Source organism: Anser cygnoides, chromosome 1 (assembly GCF_040182565.1).
Source record: "Anser cygnoides isolate HZ-2024a breed goose chromosome 1, Taihu_goose_T2T_genome, whole genome shotgun sequence".
NCBI classification, from domain to species: Eukaryota; Metazoa; Chordata; class Aves; order Anseriformes; family Anatidae; genus Anser; species Anser cygnoides.
Genome location: NC_089873.1, coordinates 143,359,293 through 143,372,582, shown reverse-complemented (window position 1 = coordinate 143,372,582; position 13,290 = coordinate 143,359,293). Strand labels below are relative to the sequence as shown.

At 42.0% G+C, this 13,290-nt stretch overlaps 1 protein-coding gene across 9 annotated transcripts in view; it reads right to left on the bottom strand.

Annotated features, from left to right (window-relative positions):
• The window catches only part of MAP4K4 (mitogen-activated protein kinase kinase kinase kinase 4), a 158,980-nt gene that overhangs the window by 36,378 nt on the left and 109,312 nt on the right, over positions 1-13,290 (bottom strand). For 7 of the 9 annotated variants that reach the window (XM_066984335.1, XM_066984341.1, XM_066984364.1 and 4 more), the window contains exons 11-15: positions 12,976-13,048; positions 12,297-12,507; positions 4,744-4,905; positions 2,543-2,629; positions 1,638-1,877 (exon numbers count right to left, since the gene is read on the bottom strand). In XM_066984335.1, the coding sequence (XP_066840436.1) occupies positions 1,638-1,877; positions 2,543-2,629; positions 4,744-4,905; positions 12,297-12,507; positions 12,976-13,048 (773 nt within the window). The remainder of the gene's footprint in view (positions 1-1,637; positions 1,878-2,542; positions 2,630-4,743; positions 4,906-12,296; positions 12,508-12,975; positions 13,049-13,290) is intronic. The other 2 variants (XM_066984356.1, XM_066984391.1) reach the window with 1 other exon arrangement.

The following is a 13,290-nucleotide window of genomic DNA, read 5'->3' as shown; positions in this document are numbered from 1 at the left end:
TTCTGTTTCCCAGAGCCACTCTTAGAAGCCATTTTCCTTCTATCCTCATTGTAGCTGGAATGGGTAAAAAAAGAAAAAAAAAATCACAGTTTGCCAGAACAGGAAAGATAGCCCATGCTGGCTTAGCATTGTGATGGTCAGCATCAGTGGATGGAAACTTTCTCTAGATAGCAGTTTCTGTGAAAGCATGAGGCACAGAATACTCGCTCTAATTCACTATTCTATGTCCAAAAGTACATCAGAGTTAACGTCTGCTTTTTGATATTAACTGGTGTTGCTCCAACTGCCAGGCACAAAGATATTACAGCTATACTTCTGACTACTGACACAAGTTTTTCTTTGCCTTCACTTTACTCTTTCTAACTTTCTAAGGTCTTTGAATCTTTAGGAGTTTATCTCCTTTTCAACTCTGAAAGGAAAAATGAGAGATGGATAACAGAGATGGTTCCGCACCCCTTCAAAGCCCACCCTCAGGCTGGAAAGGAGTTCTAGACTGGTACTGTGGTTTCACCAAGGCAGGCCAGGAATGCGCACCAGGACAGGAGAGGAGGACTGTTCCACACTTGCACCACAACATGCTGTACAAGTCTGAACTTCTTCCAGAAGAGAGACACATACCAGGTACTTCAGCCAAGAGGAACAGATGAGATAGCACAACATGGTTTATGAAGAACCGGGACAATAGCACCTATGAGAAAATGAGTTTGTGCTCATCAAGTCCAAACAGCAGTACTTCAAAGGCAGTGAAGCACTACTGGACAAAGGTGGACTGAAAGCTTTTTTATCAGGTTCAATAGCCCCAAGGATTTTTTTTGTTCTTGTTCCAAAACGTATTTACCTAGTTCCCACATGCTGGTGATGAATGCCGTTAAGAGTTTTGACCAGTATTGCCCAGTCTAGTGGTTTGTGGGCAGTATGATGCTCAAGGGAAACACAAGAACAAGAGTGCTGAAAAAGAGCCAAGTATGCATCAGAGGCAATTACTTGCTTAGCGATGTTAACCGTGGAGCAATGAAGTCAGGGGACCACTCACTGAGACAAACAGCACTCTGATGATTTCAGATTGACTTCTGAGTGCCCAAAGTCCAAGAAGGCAGCACCACAGAGCTTCACAAAGGCGGGGATGTCATCTCAGCAGAGAATACTTAACACTTCAGAAATGAAATTCATGAAATTCATGTTTGTGCTCATGAGAAGCAAATTTCCAAGAGCATGGGCTAAGGCACCTACTGGTGGTGTGTGTAAGCATCCCACATAGGTTTGTGCTCTCCCAACTTCCAGGCCTCAGTCCCTGCCTGCGACACAGATTGACAACTGTACCAGTGCTTCCTGTGAAAACATCTGCAGATGAGATTGACCACCTGACCTGATGCTTCCCATATCAGCTCCCCTTAGTATGCAGCATTTCGCAACTTCTTTCCACTCTTTACACCTAAAAACTCTGACCTACAATAATAGCAGAAGTATTCAGAAGTACCCGGGTTTGGAAACTAGTGGCCAAAACTTAGGAATATCCTGCTCTTCAAGAGTGACATCCTGGTCTCCAACCACACTGTAGCAGAACCGTAGTCACCATGATGCCAAGAGGTAGGGACCGAGGAGCGGGTAGCATATTCCTGTCCATGTGCAGGACTTACCTCACGCGCTCTTTCAGCAGGCTCATAGTGGGGTTTTGGCTCAGGGGTATGATAGCTTTGTTTATTTCTTTCTTGCTGCTGCTGTTGCTGTTGCTGCTGTTGTTGCTGCTGCTGCTGTTGCTGCTGTTGCTGCCTCCTGTGATCGTGCTGCAGCGACAGGAGGTAGGCTTGCTCCTGCTGCAACTGGCGCTGGAGTCGCTCCGCCTGTCGATGCTCCTCCATCTCTCGCCATCTGTATTCCTTTGAGAGAACGCGTGAATAATTCAAGACATGACATGGAATGTATGGTAGACATGTCCCTATCCATCCCGTTAAAAATACACCTTTCTGATTGCTGTTGCTTTTTTTTTTTTTGGATTTATTTCATTGTTAAAGCGTAACCATGAGCTAAGTCGGACCGATATGGCACGTGTCTCACGTTGGGAAAGTTGAGAGTGTACTGCTAAGCTTCACGTGATTGGAGAGTTATGTCAAAACTGGTTTTTATTAAAAGAAAAAAAACGAGTTATTTATACTAAATCCAGTGTAAATTCATAAAACAATGATTTAAAACAACACTAGGCCATTGTATCCAGGGGTAGATTTACATATCATGTGTGCTTTTGATCTGCAACATAAGCACTCTAGTTCGTCACTGAATGCCAAGGTCTGTTCAGAAACTCGACCGCCAAACCAGAACTGTTCCACTTTAACATAAAGCCTCCTCTTACTGCCCAGAAAGCAGTGTGACCTTACAGCACTTCTCATATGTGCCTGTCAGCCCACGACGCTAGCATAAATGGCCTTTTAATCAAGCTCCTTTGTTGTCATACTGTCAGTGCAGCTGTGCCTGACTGAGGGAAGCCTAGGACTGGCCGGATAAATGGATCCTATAGCTACTGAACAAAACAGATACAGTGCTTTACCAGTAACATGGCCTGCTCCTGGAGCAGCTGCTGCTGTAGAATTTCCAAGTGCCGCTGCTCCTCTTCTAGCTGTCGCCTGATATACTCCTGTCACATAGAAATTACCCAGCAATGAATTTATTCAAAAGGAATGCATCAGAACCCCCTGGCTGGCACACCACACGCTACTTCCCCAGTTCAGCTTTAACGAGAAACGCACTTCAGGATGGATTAGTGCCTGCAGAACAATTTAGGGAGCCCTGTCTACCGAGCATCGTATTTTGGCCCCTTCCGTTCCAAAATTTGGACTCCTGCAAATGTTGCCGGCACGGGCCAGAGCTCGTTTGTGTATTTTGGAAGGGATTTCAAGAAGCAGCAAAATGCACTCAAAGGTTTTGGAAGAGTTAAAACACAGCAAGTCTGACTCAACACAGCCAACACAAAGTCACATGCAAGTTGTATTAAACATTAGTTTGTTGCACTGGTGCGATGAACTGTTAGCAACAGCTAGGGCCAGGCTTAGTGTAGGTAGACCTGGTGCAAGCTTCCCCAAAAGGGGCTCTGCCAAGTGCAGCTCAGACCTGCCCTGCCATCTCCCCTGCCGCCCTCACCAGAAGCTTCTCCTGAGCAGACGCCGCCAGCCTTGCTGGATTATGCGATGAGTTATGGCACAAACAAACATCCACCAGGAAACAGGTATTAGACCAAACTCGCTTGCTCTTGCGATCTAGCCGTCTCTCACCCGCAGCCTCAGCAGGCTGAGACGTTTACCCACCGCTTCACCTGACCCCCCTACAACGACTCGAACCCTGAAGCACCAAACCCAAGCTGGTAACATCCTATCATGCAATTAATGGAGGTATGTAACACATGCATGCGCACACACGCAAGCGCACACGCACGCACGCACACGTTTACAGTGTATGCATAGAGAAAGTAATGGATCTGTGATACAGTGATGGGAGCTGTAGGAAGTCTTGCGACGGACTGATGATGTACACTGTATTGTCAGTACGCACGCTGGCTGAGCCATGGTTTGGGTGACAACAATGCTAAGAAGGGACACGTCTTCTCTCAAAAGAAAAAATAAATTTGCAGTGGTTCAGTCTGACCACACCAATTAACCGTTTGTCATTATTGGCACTGTGCGTAATTAGCATTTCAACAGTTGAAAAAGCAGCTGGGGGAATACCCGGTGTCTGCCCAAAAGCAAATTGCTGTGCTGCAATTAGAGATTTTCCATATTTATTCCCACTGGTTAGTCTTCTCTCCTTTTGACTCAAAAATCTTTGACACGAATACACAATAAAATTCCCCAGTAACATGATCATCAATGATCACAAACAGCGTGACTTTACGTAAGAAAAATTAGGTATGCCAGGCCAAAACTAACACTCCTGAAGGTAATGGGAAATTTACAATGAGCCTCCAGGAGAGCTGTTTGGGCTCTTTATTTGGGATGAGGATTTTGCAGTACATGCAGTGTAATTATTACCCTGATTACGACCCCGATTAGAGTTTTTAAAGGATTTTTAAAACATGCAGATTTCATGCATAAATATAGAAGCTGAATTTCACATGGTTTCAAAGGTTTCTCACCTGTTCTTTCAATGTATTAAGGGCACACTGACAATTTAAGGTACATTTCCTGCCTGAATTGGCATACGTTATTATAGCTATTTTAAATAGAGTAAGAGAGAGAGATCACATATTTAACTATATGAATTTTAGGAAGGAAAACTCTCTGCAGCTCAAAGGTTCCACCTCAAATTCAGAATATTCAAAATTTACGATGAGCTTCTGACCAATTCTGTGTGCCAGAAGCCGACACGCAACAGAGCAGCCTTCCTCTCAGAGGCCTCCTGAAGATGGGGCATGTCCTGCAAGAACCACTGACCCAGCAAGACAAGTCCAGAAACAATTTTCAGCCCCACTGAAGATTTTGCCAATTCTGCTGGTCTTTAGTCAAGCTCAGAGGCAAGAGCTGAATTTAGAATAAGTACCATAACAAGAGCTCTTTTTGAGGGAATACTGAGGCTGCCAGAATTTTCCAAAAAGCCCTACAAATCTATGTTAGTGCATTTGCTGTCAGAGACAACAAAGATGAAAATGTCAGCATAAGGCTGTCTCTACACTGATTTAGTCTTACAATTTTTTTAAAAATACGATTTGAACTTAGAAGAAACAAATCTATTACATATATATCTGTATCATGGACTCACCTGCTCCCTTTCTACCCTCCTCTTTTCCTCCTCTGCTCTTCTTCTCTCTTCCTCTTCCTTACGTCTCCTCTCCATTTCTTCCAGACGTCTTTTTTCTTCCTGTTCCCTCCGCCTTTGCTCACGCTCCTGTTGCCTCCGAGCTTCCCGTTCTCTTCTTTGTTGCTACAAAAAGGAAAAAGAAACCACAAAGTTTTACTTTTGTTGTTATCAAAGAAAGAGGTGGGGTTATTTTCAACTGAGAAGAGAGGGATTCACCAGGACTGGCAAGCTCTGCAACTGAGTGACAAAACATTTTATGCAAGTGTTCCATCAGGAAACTAATTTGTACCTAGCACACAACTATCCCTAAAAACACCACTTACTCTCTTGGTTTTCTTCATACACTCACAAAATCGTGTACTATATTCCTGACAACCAAAGTGTGGAAGCTCATCTCTGCTCATCAAAACAAAGAGAGGCTTTGTGAAAATGAAACCTCGGTATTTGAGTAACTGTTGTATTCATGTATAAATCAGAGGGACAATTTTCTTGACTTCAACACCTTATCCACATGTCACCAGAAGGAAATTATTAGCCCCATTGAATCAGCTAAAACTCAAACGACAACCATCTGAGCTTTTGGTAAGCAGTTTCTCTGTTAAAGACCAGCCCATGGTCTGCAAAGAATTTGGTGGTGTTGGATCAACAATCAAGCTCAATTTAATGCACTGCCCAAAACTTTGCCCAACAGAGAATGGAAGGCTGACCAACAGCACCTCAGCCCCTCCCAGAACATCAAAAGCACTTACATGTAAAAGAGACAAATGAGCTGAGCTAAGCTTTTATGCTTACACAGATAAGCTTCCACACATAACCCAAATGCAAACTGGTGCTCCTGTGTCTGCTGAAGTCTGAAAAGAATATGGAAAACAGCTCTAAAAAGCGTGAACCAACTCATTTATGTCCAGATAGAACCATGTATAACGTTCAGAGAAGACATTTTAAATGCCTGTACAGTCGTGACCAACTCTTCCTGCACTTCTACAGAAGCATCCAGTTAGTCCACCTACCTTGAAATCCCAGGCAGCCTCCCACAACTGCCTAAGTGTCAAAAGACCCAGCTGTCTCCCATTCAACCATCCCTCTACTTTTGCTTTCATTATAGATTTCTACAATATGCTAAAAATCACAGAAGACATTTAAACAACAACAAAAAATCATACTCAGATTTAATTGCAAATGAAAGAACACAATGAAAACCTACATTTGTTATTCCTTTTTACATTTAGATTAATACAGTCACCAATTATTTTGTTGAAGCAAAGCTGCCATGGATTTGCAGATTTAAGGCACTCCAAATAGTCTTGCAAGAGCACTCAGATTAAGATTTTATTGGGGTTCATAAATCCATGGTTACTGGTGCGCATTTCAGAGGTGTGCTCACTGAATGAGCAAAGGCCAAACTTTGCTCCCTGTCATTGCATCACTTCATGGGATGAACTTGCTCTGCTCAGTACGACACCCCGCATGCCTATGAAGTAACTGAAAGTTCAACAGCTTTTTCTGTCTTCTGGAATCAACACTGATACAACTCACATAGGTTAGGAATTGGTAATACTTAAATAAAAAGGGCTGCTTTACGACTTTCTTTAACTTTCTTTATGACTTTCTTTAACTAGATGCTCTTTTGGATAGTACATACTCTGCTTGAAGACCACTGTTCAAATATACTCTCTCTGTAACTGTGACACCTTCCTTCCTTGCCCATGAAGTCATCCTGGGTTCACTATCACCTCCCTATGCCACTAGACACAAGTTTTCTTCTTCCCCATGTTTCCTCTATCTTCTCAGAGAAAAAAAAATAAAAAAGCTGCCTTGCTCTTACTTCTCTCCTAAGTAAACACATCTACCAGCCTTTTCTCTCTTGTTTAAGCAAGCTGTCTTCAATGAACGTTGATACAAAAATAGTAGAAGTGCTGCAAGGCAGCTAGGAACACAGAGCATTTCATGGGTTTCGCTGCTCCACCTCCTTCATTTCTGTAAGCTCTTTAAAAGGATTAAGTAGGCACTTTTATTTCTGAATATAAACAGCTGTGTCAAACAATTTCTATATTTAAGTCAATATATTCAGGTGCCTCTTGGCTAATCAAGTCTGACAGGCTCTTTGTTTAAGAAAACTAAGATGTGAAGTACAATAATTCTGTCGCCCTGAGGATGCAAGAGACAACACACTGCTGACTGGTTAATATGCACATTTATCAGCTCAAACACTTCTTAAACATATGAAACCTGTCTGTCTAACAACATTGTGTTGACATTGTCAAGTGGATGTACTGCAAATCTTGTGATGGCATCATTCTTGTTACAAGGAAGATGGGAAGAGTTTAGGTCTTTTGGATGAGACAAATTCATTGCTTTTTGAACCAAGGGAGAAGTAGTCAGCAATAAATATAAATAACTGAACTTAATAATATAAAAATAAATTACAAATTGACTAAGAGCCGATTTCCCATGGCATCATGAAAAAATACCAGTTGTTAAAAGTCGTTTATCAGTGTTAAAAAGTCTCGTCTCGTTAAAAGACGAGATCTTTAAACAAACCTTGAATAAGACTGCTAGCTCAGCACCTGTAGTAGATATTTATTATCCAGCAAATGATAAAAAAAGAAAGATTCTCTGCCACCAGTGTGTGGTTAAGTCAAACCTCCAAATCACAAGCGTGCTATTGTCCAAGTGCCAAAGTACACAGAGAGATTGGGTTTCTCTGCATCGCTTCCAGCTTCCCATCAGAAACCCCTTCAGCCCCTTGCCAAGGGAGTGGAAGGCAAGGCACCTGGCACTGCATGAGCCCATGCAAACACCCTGCATGATCTGCTTATTCCCAGCCCGAGCTGCAGGAGAACAGTTCCACTTCCTTTGGACACTGCCCTGAAACCTGAGCATTGAATGACTGGTTGTTAACAAAGTGGAATTTACATCTAACAAGCAAGGGAAAGGAAACCTAGGGTGACAAGCATCTCTCAGGTCCTATTCTACCTTTTGCAAAAGCGATGGCAAAGCTTGTTAGTTGCAAGCTGTCGTTGACCCAAGATGGCTTCAGGAGCAGCCCGTTAGGTGACTTCCTACAATGTTTCTGTCAGCACAAGGTCACCTTCCTGACTGCCTCTAGCAACTCTTCCACAAAGATACATCAAAAGCCCTGGCCACTGCCTTTCTTTGGCTTTCTCAAAGGAGGGGAGAGGGACAGGGAAAACCACTAAAATTTTTTAGGCTGAGTTAAAAACCAGTTTAAGTTCTGTTTATAGAGCCTGGACTTCCGACTTTAATACGTCCAGATGCTGTAATTCTTATGGCACAATACAAAAAAAGTCCTGGTGTAAAATACAAAAAAAGTCCTGCTGTAAAGCACTGTTCCTGTACATAACCAACAGACAGCAAATAGAGATCTGGATTCTCAGAAATTATGGATGCACATACAGATCTTCTTTAGTTGGATAGGGTATTACCAACTTACTTATACGTGTCACATGAAAAGCTTATTTTCAAAGAGGTAACTGTTACCCAGAAGGTGAGGGCAGGAACTCTTTGAAGAAATTTCAGAGATGCCAAAACAGAATTTTGACAGAAACCCACGCAAGCCTCAAATTTCTGCACTTCACAAAACATTACTATACCAACAAGGAAAAAAAAATTAGAAAATATAGTGTAAATACTCTGCCTCCTTATCTGGCTTCAGGGTGCATTAAAGATGATCTCATAATGGTACCCTACACCTCCAAACTGGAAGACCATGCAGTAGAGCACGATTTACCAGGAGGGGGCAATGCAAGTACACATGCAGTTGGTATATACCAACAAATCCAGGACCCGGTTCATACAGTGAATTGCCTAAGATGAATATAGACCACCCTATTTTTATATTCATAGAATATTATTACTCTTCCTTATACTCAGTTGAAGGCTGATAAATACATGCATTTATGATTTCTTTCACAAAGAACTAGGTAGGCTGCTATCAGCTTAGGAAGAGGATTATTAAGACTGATAACGAGACTTTTATTTTGCCCACAAAATAGTAGAGATAAGTCAGGAGTAGAACTTCTTACTCAGAACCAGTCCAAACTGCAGGCTATTTAAATGAAGTAGATATGAATAATCTGCCCTTATGTAAAAGAAACAAACCCCGACAGAAATCACCTGCGGGTACACGTACATTACCATCTTAGTTCAAATCAGGAATGCTCTTTTGAAGTGAATCATCCAATCATCTCCTCTTACCAGGTTTTGTTTCATATTTTAAAGAGGTTTCATAGTGCCAACCACTCCTTTTGGATGAAATTAAAAAGGCAGATGCACTCCAACCGCAAGCAGGCAGGCAGTCTAGACCTCGGCTAATCCAAAGCGACTCCTCCTGTCTTCAAACACACGTAGCGAAGTCTTTGGGTCCTCAGCACAACAATTACTGTGCTGTAAATCAAAATCTGTTTCTACTGGACTGTACTGCTTGCCAATGGAGCTATACCCTATCACCTCAAAAACATCCATCTTAGGTTCTCATAACCAGGGACAGAGACATCATTTAATCAGCTTACCCAAAACTGCAGAGGTCCACAAAGAATGGGATCCCACCACAGCTAATTCTGCATTTGTCAAACCAGACTCAGTTTTGCGAAGTAAAACTCAAATGTGTCTCCACATGCATCACACCGAGCAATGGTGTCTCCGTGTTGCTGAACAGAAACACAGACACCTGTTGGAACAGCCTAGCACAGCTCAGATCTCTTGTTTTAACCATCTAAGTACTCGTATGTCATGGAGCTGATAGTTATGCAACGAATCCTTATGCTCATTTTTAAAGGAGGGTGGGAAGGAGCAAGAGCAATCCCCGTTACAAAATGTTTCAAGTAATTTCCTGCACTTTGACCATGTATAATTTCCACCTCCTAAGTCATACACAAATCACAAGGTCCCTGCAACAACTTGTAAAAGTCACCTCTATGCCTTTTAAAAAGTAATCTTTTCTCTTACACTGCTGAGAATTATATTTGGCAGATGTCCTAAGCACCGTTCCTGTTGCAGTCTTAGTCAAAACTGTCTAGGCTCTGGGCCAGCATTGTAAGAACAAGTCCTCAATTTTAATTTAGGAATGAGGGGGGGGGACAAGCAACTTGTCCAAGGAGATTATCTAACACATAAAATTCTTCCCAAAGAACGTCAAATAGGTATACCAAAATACACAATTACTGTATACAGGCAAAAATTAAAAGAAAGCAATGCTTCGTAAAAATATCAACAAACCGATGTAAACCCAGAGATTCAATGCCTGATGCTAATCTTAACTCACATTACCAAGCTTCTCATTGTTTACTAGCCTCATCAAAACAGTGGGTGAGTTAAGGACAGAGTGACAACATTTCAATATTTTGGCCTTCAATTGTGTCACAACACTGATGTTTATCTAAATACGTGTCTACCACCCTTCCCCCATCTTAAAGAGCTTGTTTTGGCTGTTGCTTTGTTAGGAATCACCGGGGACCACACATTTTTCCAACAGAAGATCCAACAAATTGAGTTGTTTTTTTTTTTTTAAAAGCTTACTGTGAACCTTCATTTAATTCATTTTAAGGACAATATTCACCAGCACCACCTGCAAAAGGAAACCTTTACAGCTTGTCATTCATATTTATGTTTCTAAGTGAACCAGGCAGAGGTTATAGACTCAATAAAAGATAATAGCTTCTCTCTTTCAAACTCTACATGGCTTGCTGTGTAACCTTATTCAGTAATACATCAACCTACATTACATGCTGTCTTGTGGTTGCTAAAGTTGTTAGCTCTGCCTTGTATTTTAAGAAGCAGCAGAACTGTTTTAAACATAGCTTTCAGATACCTGACTTTTCTTTCAATTGCTCATTAAATTGTGATTTCTGCAACATCTCAAAAAAACTTTCAACCCTGTGCAGCAAAGAGGGATATTGCTTAATTCCCATTATTAGCAGCAATGTCTCCTTTATTTTAAAAGGAAACTACTAAAGTTAAATGACCTAGACAATTTAATTGTAATCCCCTTTCTCACTGGAGAAGTACCCCTGCAGAACCCTAGAGATTAAAGAGGCATTTAAAAGACCTTGTTGACTAAGCTAAAGTTTAGAGGATAAGTGATATCTCAACTTTTGCCCACCTTTGTTTGACATTATTAATTTAAAAAAAAATATTTTCACATTGGCTCCTTGTTCTCTCTTCATAGCATCTTTTTATGATCTGCTCCCCCTGCAACATCGCTACGGAGCCAGAGTCTAAAAACAGCTGGATGAGCAATGATGTTTATCTTGGCAATCTCAGAAGGGTGGGGAAGAAACAGAGGAGAAAATGGAGTTTATAAGCCTCCCCCGTGTCCCTCCTCCTCCTGGTTCTATGTGTGGCTGAGTGTTTGCTACCAGTCCCTTCTTACAACAGCACTAAATTCACTGGCACATTGAAAAGGAGGGATAAGGAGCATAGCGTGACCTGAAAAGCCATTTGGAATCTTCTATTATTTGTTACGTAAACACGTCACGTGAAATTTAAAGTCAGGATGCAAATCAACATTTGGTCCTGGTTGCCTCCTCGTTAAACATTACAAGGATTTGGAAAACCAAACTGGGTGTAGTTTTTCCACCATTGCTAAGTGAACAGTAGAAACAGCGACTCAAACAAGAGGTCATTTAAGGACGACTGGAATCTGACCCTGCACTTCCTGAGGAGCCAGATGATTGGTTTCACTGCAGCTTTCATACCCAGCTTTGGCTAAAGAACCGTTTTGAAAGTTCTGAAGCTCATAGTGAATATTCTACTATGTAGATATAAACATGCACAAGATCTTAGGAGGCAAAAAATAGGACAGAACAGTATTCTATATCTGCATTTTTCCTTTACTTTTCAGACTGTATACTGCACACCTGCCATACCACAAAAGTGTGATTTAGTTATTAACAATTTTTATACAATTATAATTTCAGCACCGATTTTAAATCATATTTATAATTCTGTGTGGCTTTTAGTCATCATGGTACTATGTGTGAGAGGAGTAATACACGAAAAAAAAGGTTTCTGCCTACCATGAATGAGTGCCAAACACAGATGTTTGAGAAAGCTTTCAAGTGAAATTCTAAGCATGTCATGTCCCCCCTCAAAATCATCTTAAGGCACTGCCCAATTAAAAAAAAAAATCCATAGGGGAATAATTAATGTCTCTCATTCTCTACAGCTACCTAAAGCCTAGACATGTTGTCTCTTCTTTGGAACAGAGACCAAGGCCCAGCCTTCCCCCAGATACCTTCAAACAACTAGGCTTTGGCTTCTGTTGCCTCCATAGGAGCTGCTGGATATTCAGTGCTTCGGGAGACTGCTCATATTCAAGTAGCCAAACATGGATTTAAGTGTTTTGCTCTACATTTGCCAGTGGATTTGCACGTGTTGTTTTCCTTCCTGAGATGTGCTGGAGCTACAGGGAACTCTTTCTAAATGGGCGTGGGAATGGGAAACACAAGTGGAAAAGGGGCTCTTGGCGCCGAGCACCAGCCTGCCGTCTCTACCTCTTCCAGCCGTCTCCTTTGCTCCTTTTGCTGTTCGATACGCTTCTGCCTCTCTGCCAGCAGCTGCCTCTTGTACTCCTCCTGCTCGCGGAGCTGCTGCTCCTGCAGCAGCTGCTGCCTCCGAAGGGCCTCGGACCGTTCCTTGTTTTCCTGCTGCAGCCTCAGGAAATCACGTCGGAGGGTTGATTCTCCAGGCACATTGACAATGGAACTGCAACAAAAGGAAGTTGAAGCCTCCCATACAATAAAGCCTGATGGGCCATTAAATACCTTTTCCAAAGCAGGGGAACATTAATAAAATATATCATGACGTTAAATTTTAATCTCATTTCTTTCAGAATGAAGACACTGGATGCACATCAAATACGCACTCGCAGTGGAAGGCGTGAAATGAGGCCAAGCAAAATAAGGACCAACTCTGACATTTCGGAGCCCCTGACCAGTCACATTTACCATAAATCTCCTTCCATTCAGAGCTCTCTGGCTCTAAGCCATATGAGAGGGAGCTTTAAAACCTTTAGCAGTCATACAAGAGGTATTCAAACCCTCCGGGTGGTTTGTGTGGCTTGTGCACACACTTAATAGAAGACAGAAATTTAGTGTGCTCCTGATTTATAGTCATGGGCTTTAGACTAACTTGGCATGAACTGCCCAGAGTCCTCCAAACAGCAGTTATTACCTTGGCTCTCCTTCTTGTTCAGGCACTTCCTCCTCTTCTTCCTCACTTCCACTATATTCATACTCCGTCTCATCTAACAGGAAAGAAACAATGGTCCAGGTAGTGCTTATCTTTAACTTGAGGACAGTGGGGACTTGCAGCAGCACCTTAATGAACCAGTTCCTGTCCCCTTCAGTGAGAAGATCCATCTCAGACCCTAGGATTCATTCTGCATATACAAAGCCCATCTTCCCACACATGTAAAGCGGCGCAGTGCTTTGCAGTGGATTTTCAGCACATTTCCTGAATGACACCAAGTTTTACATGTAAGACAAG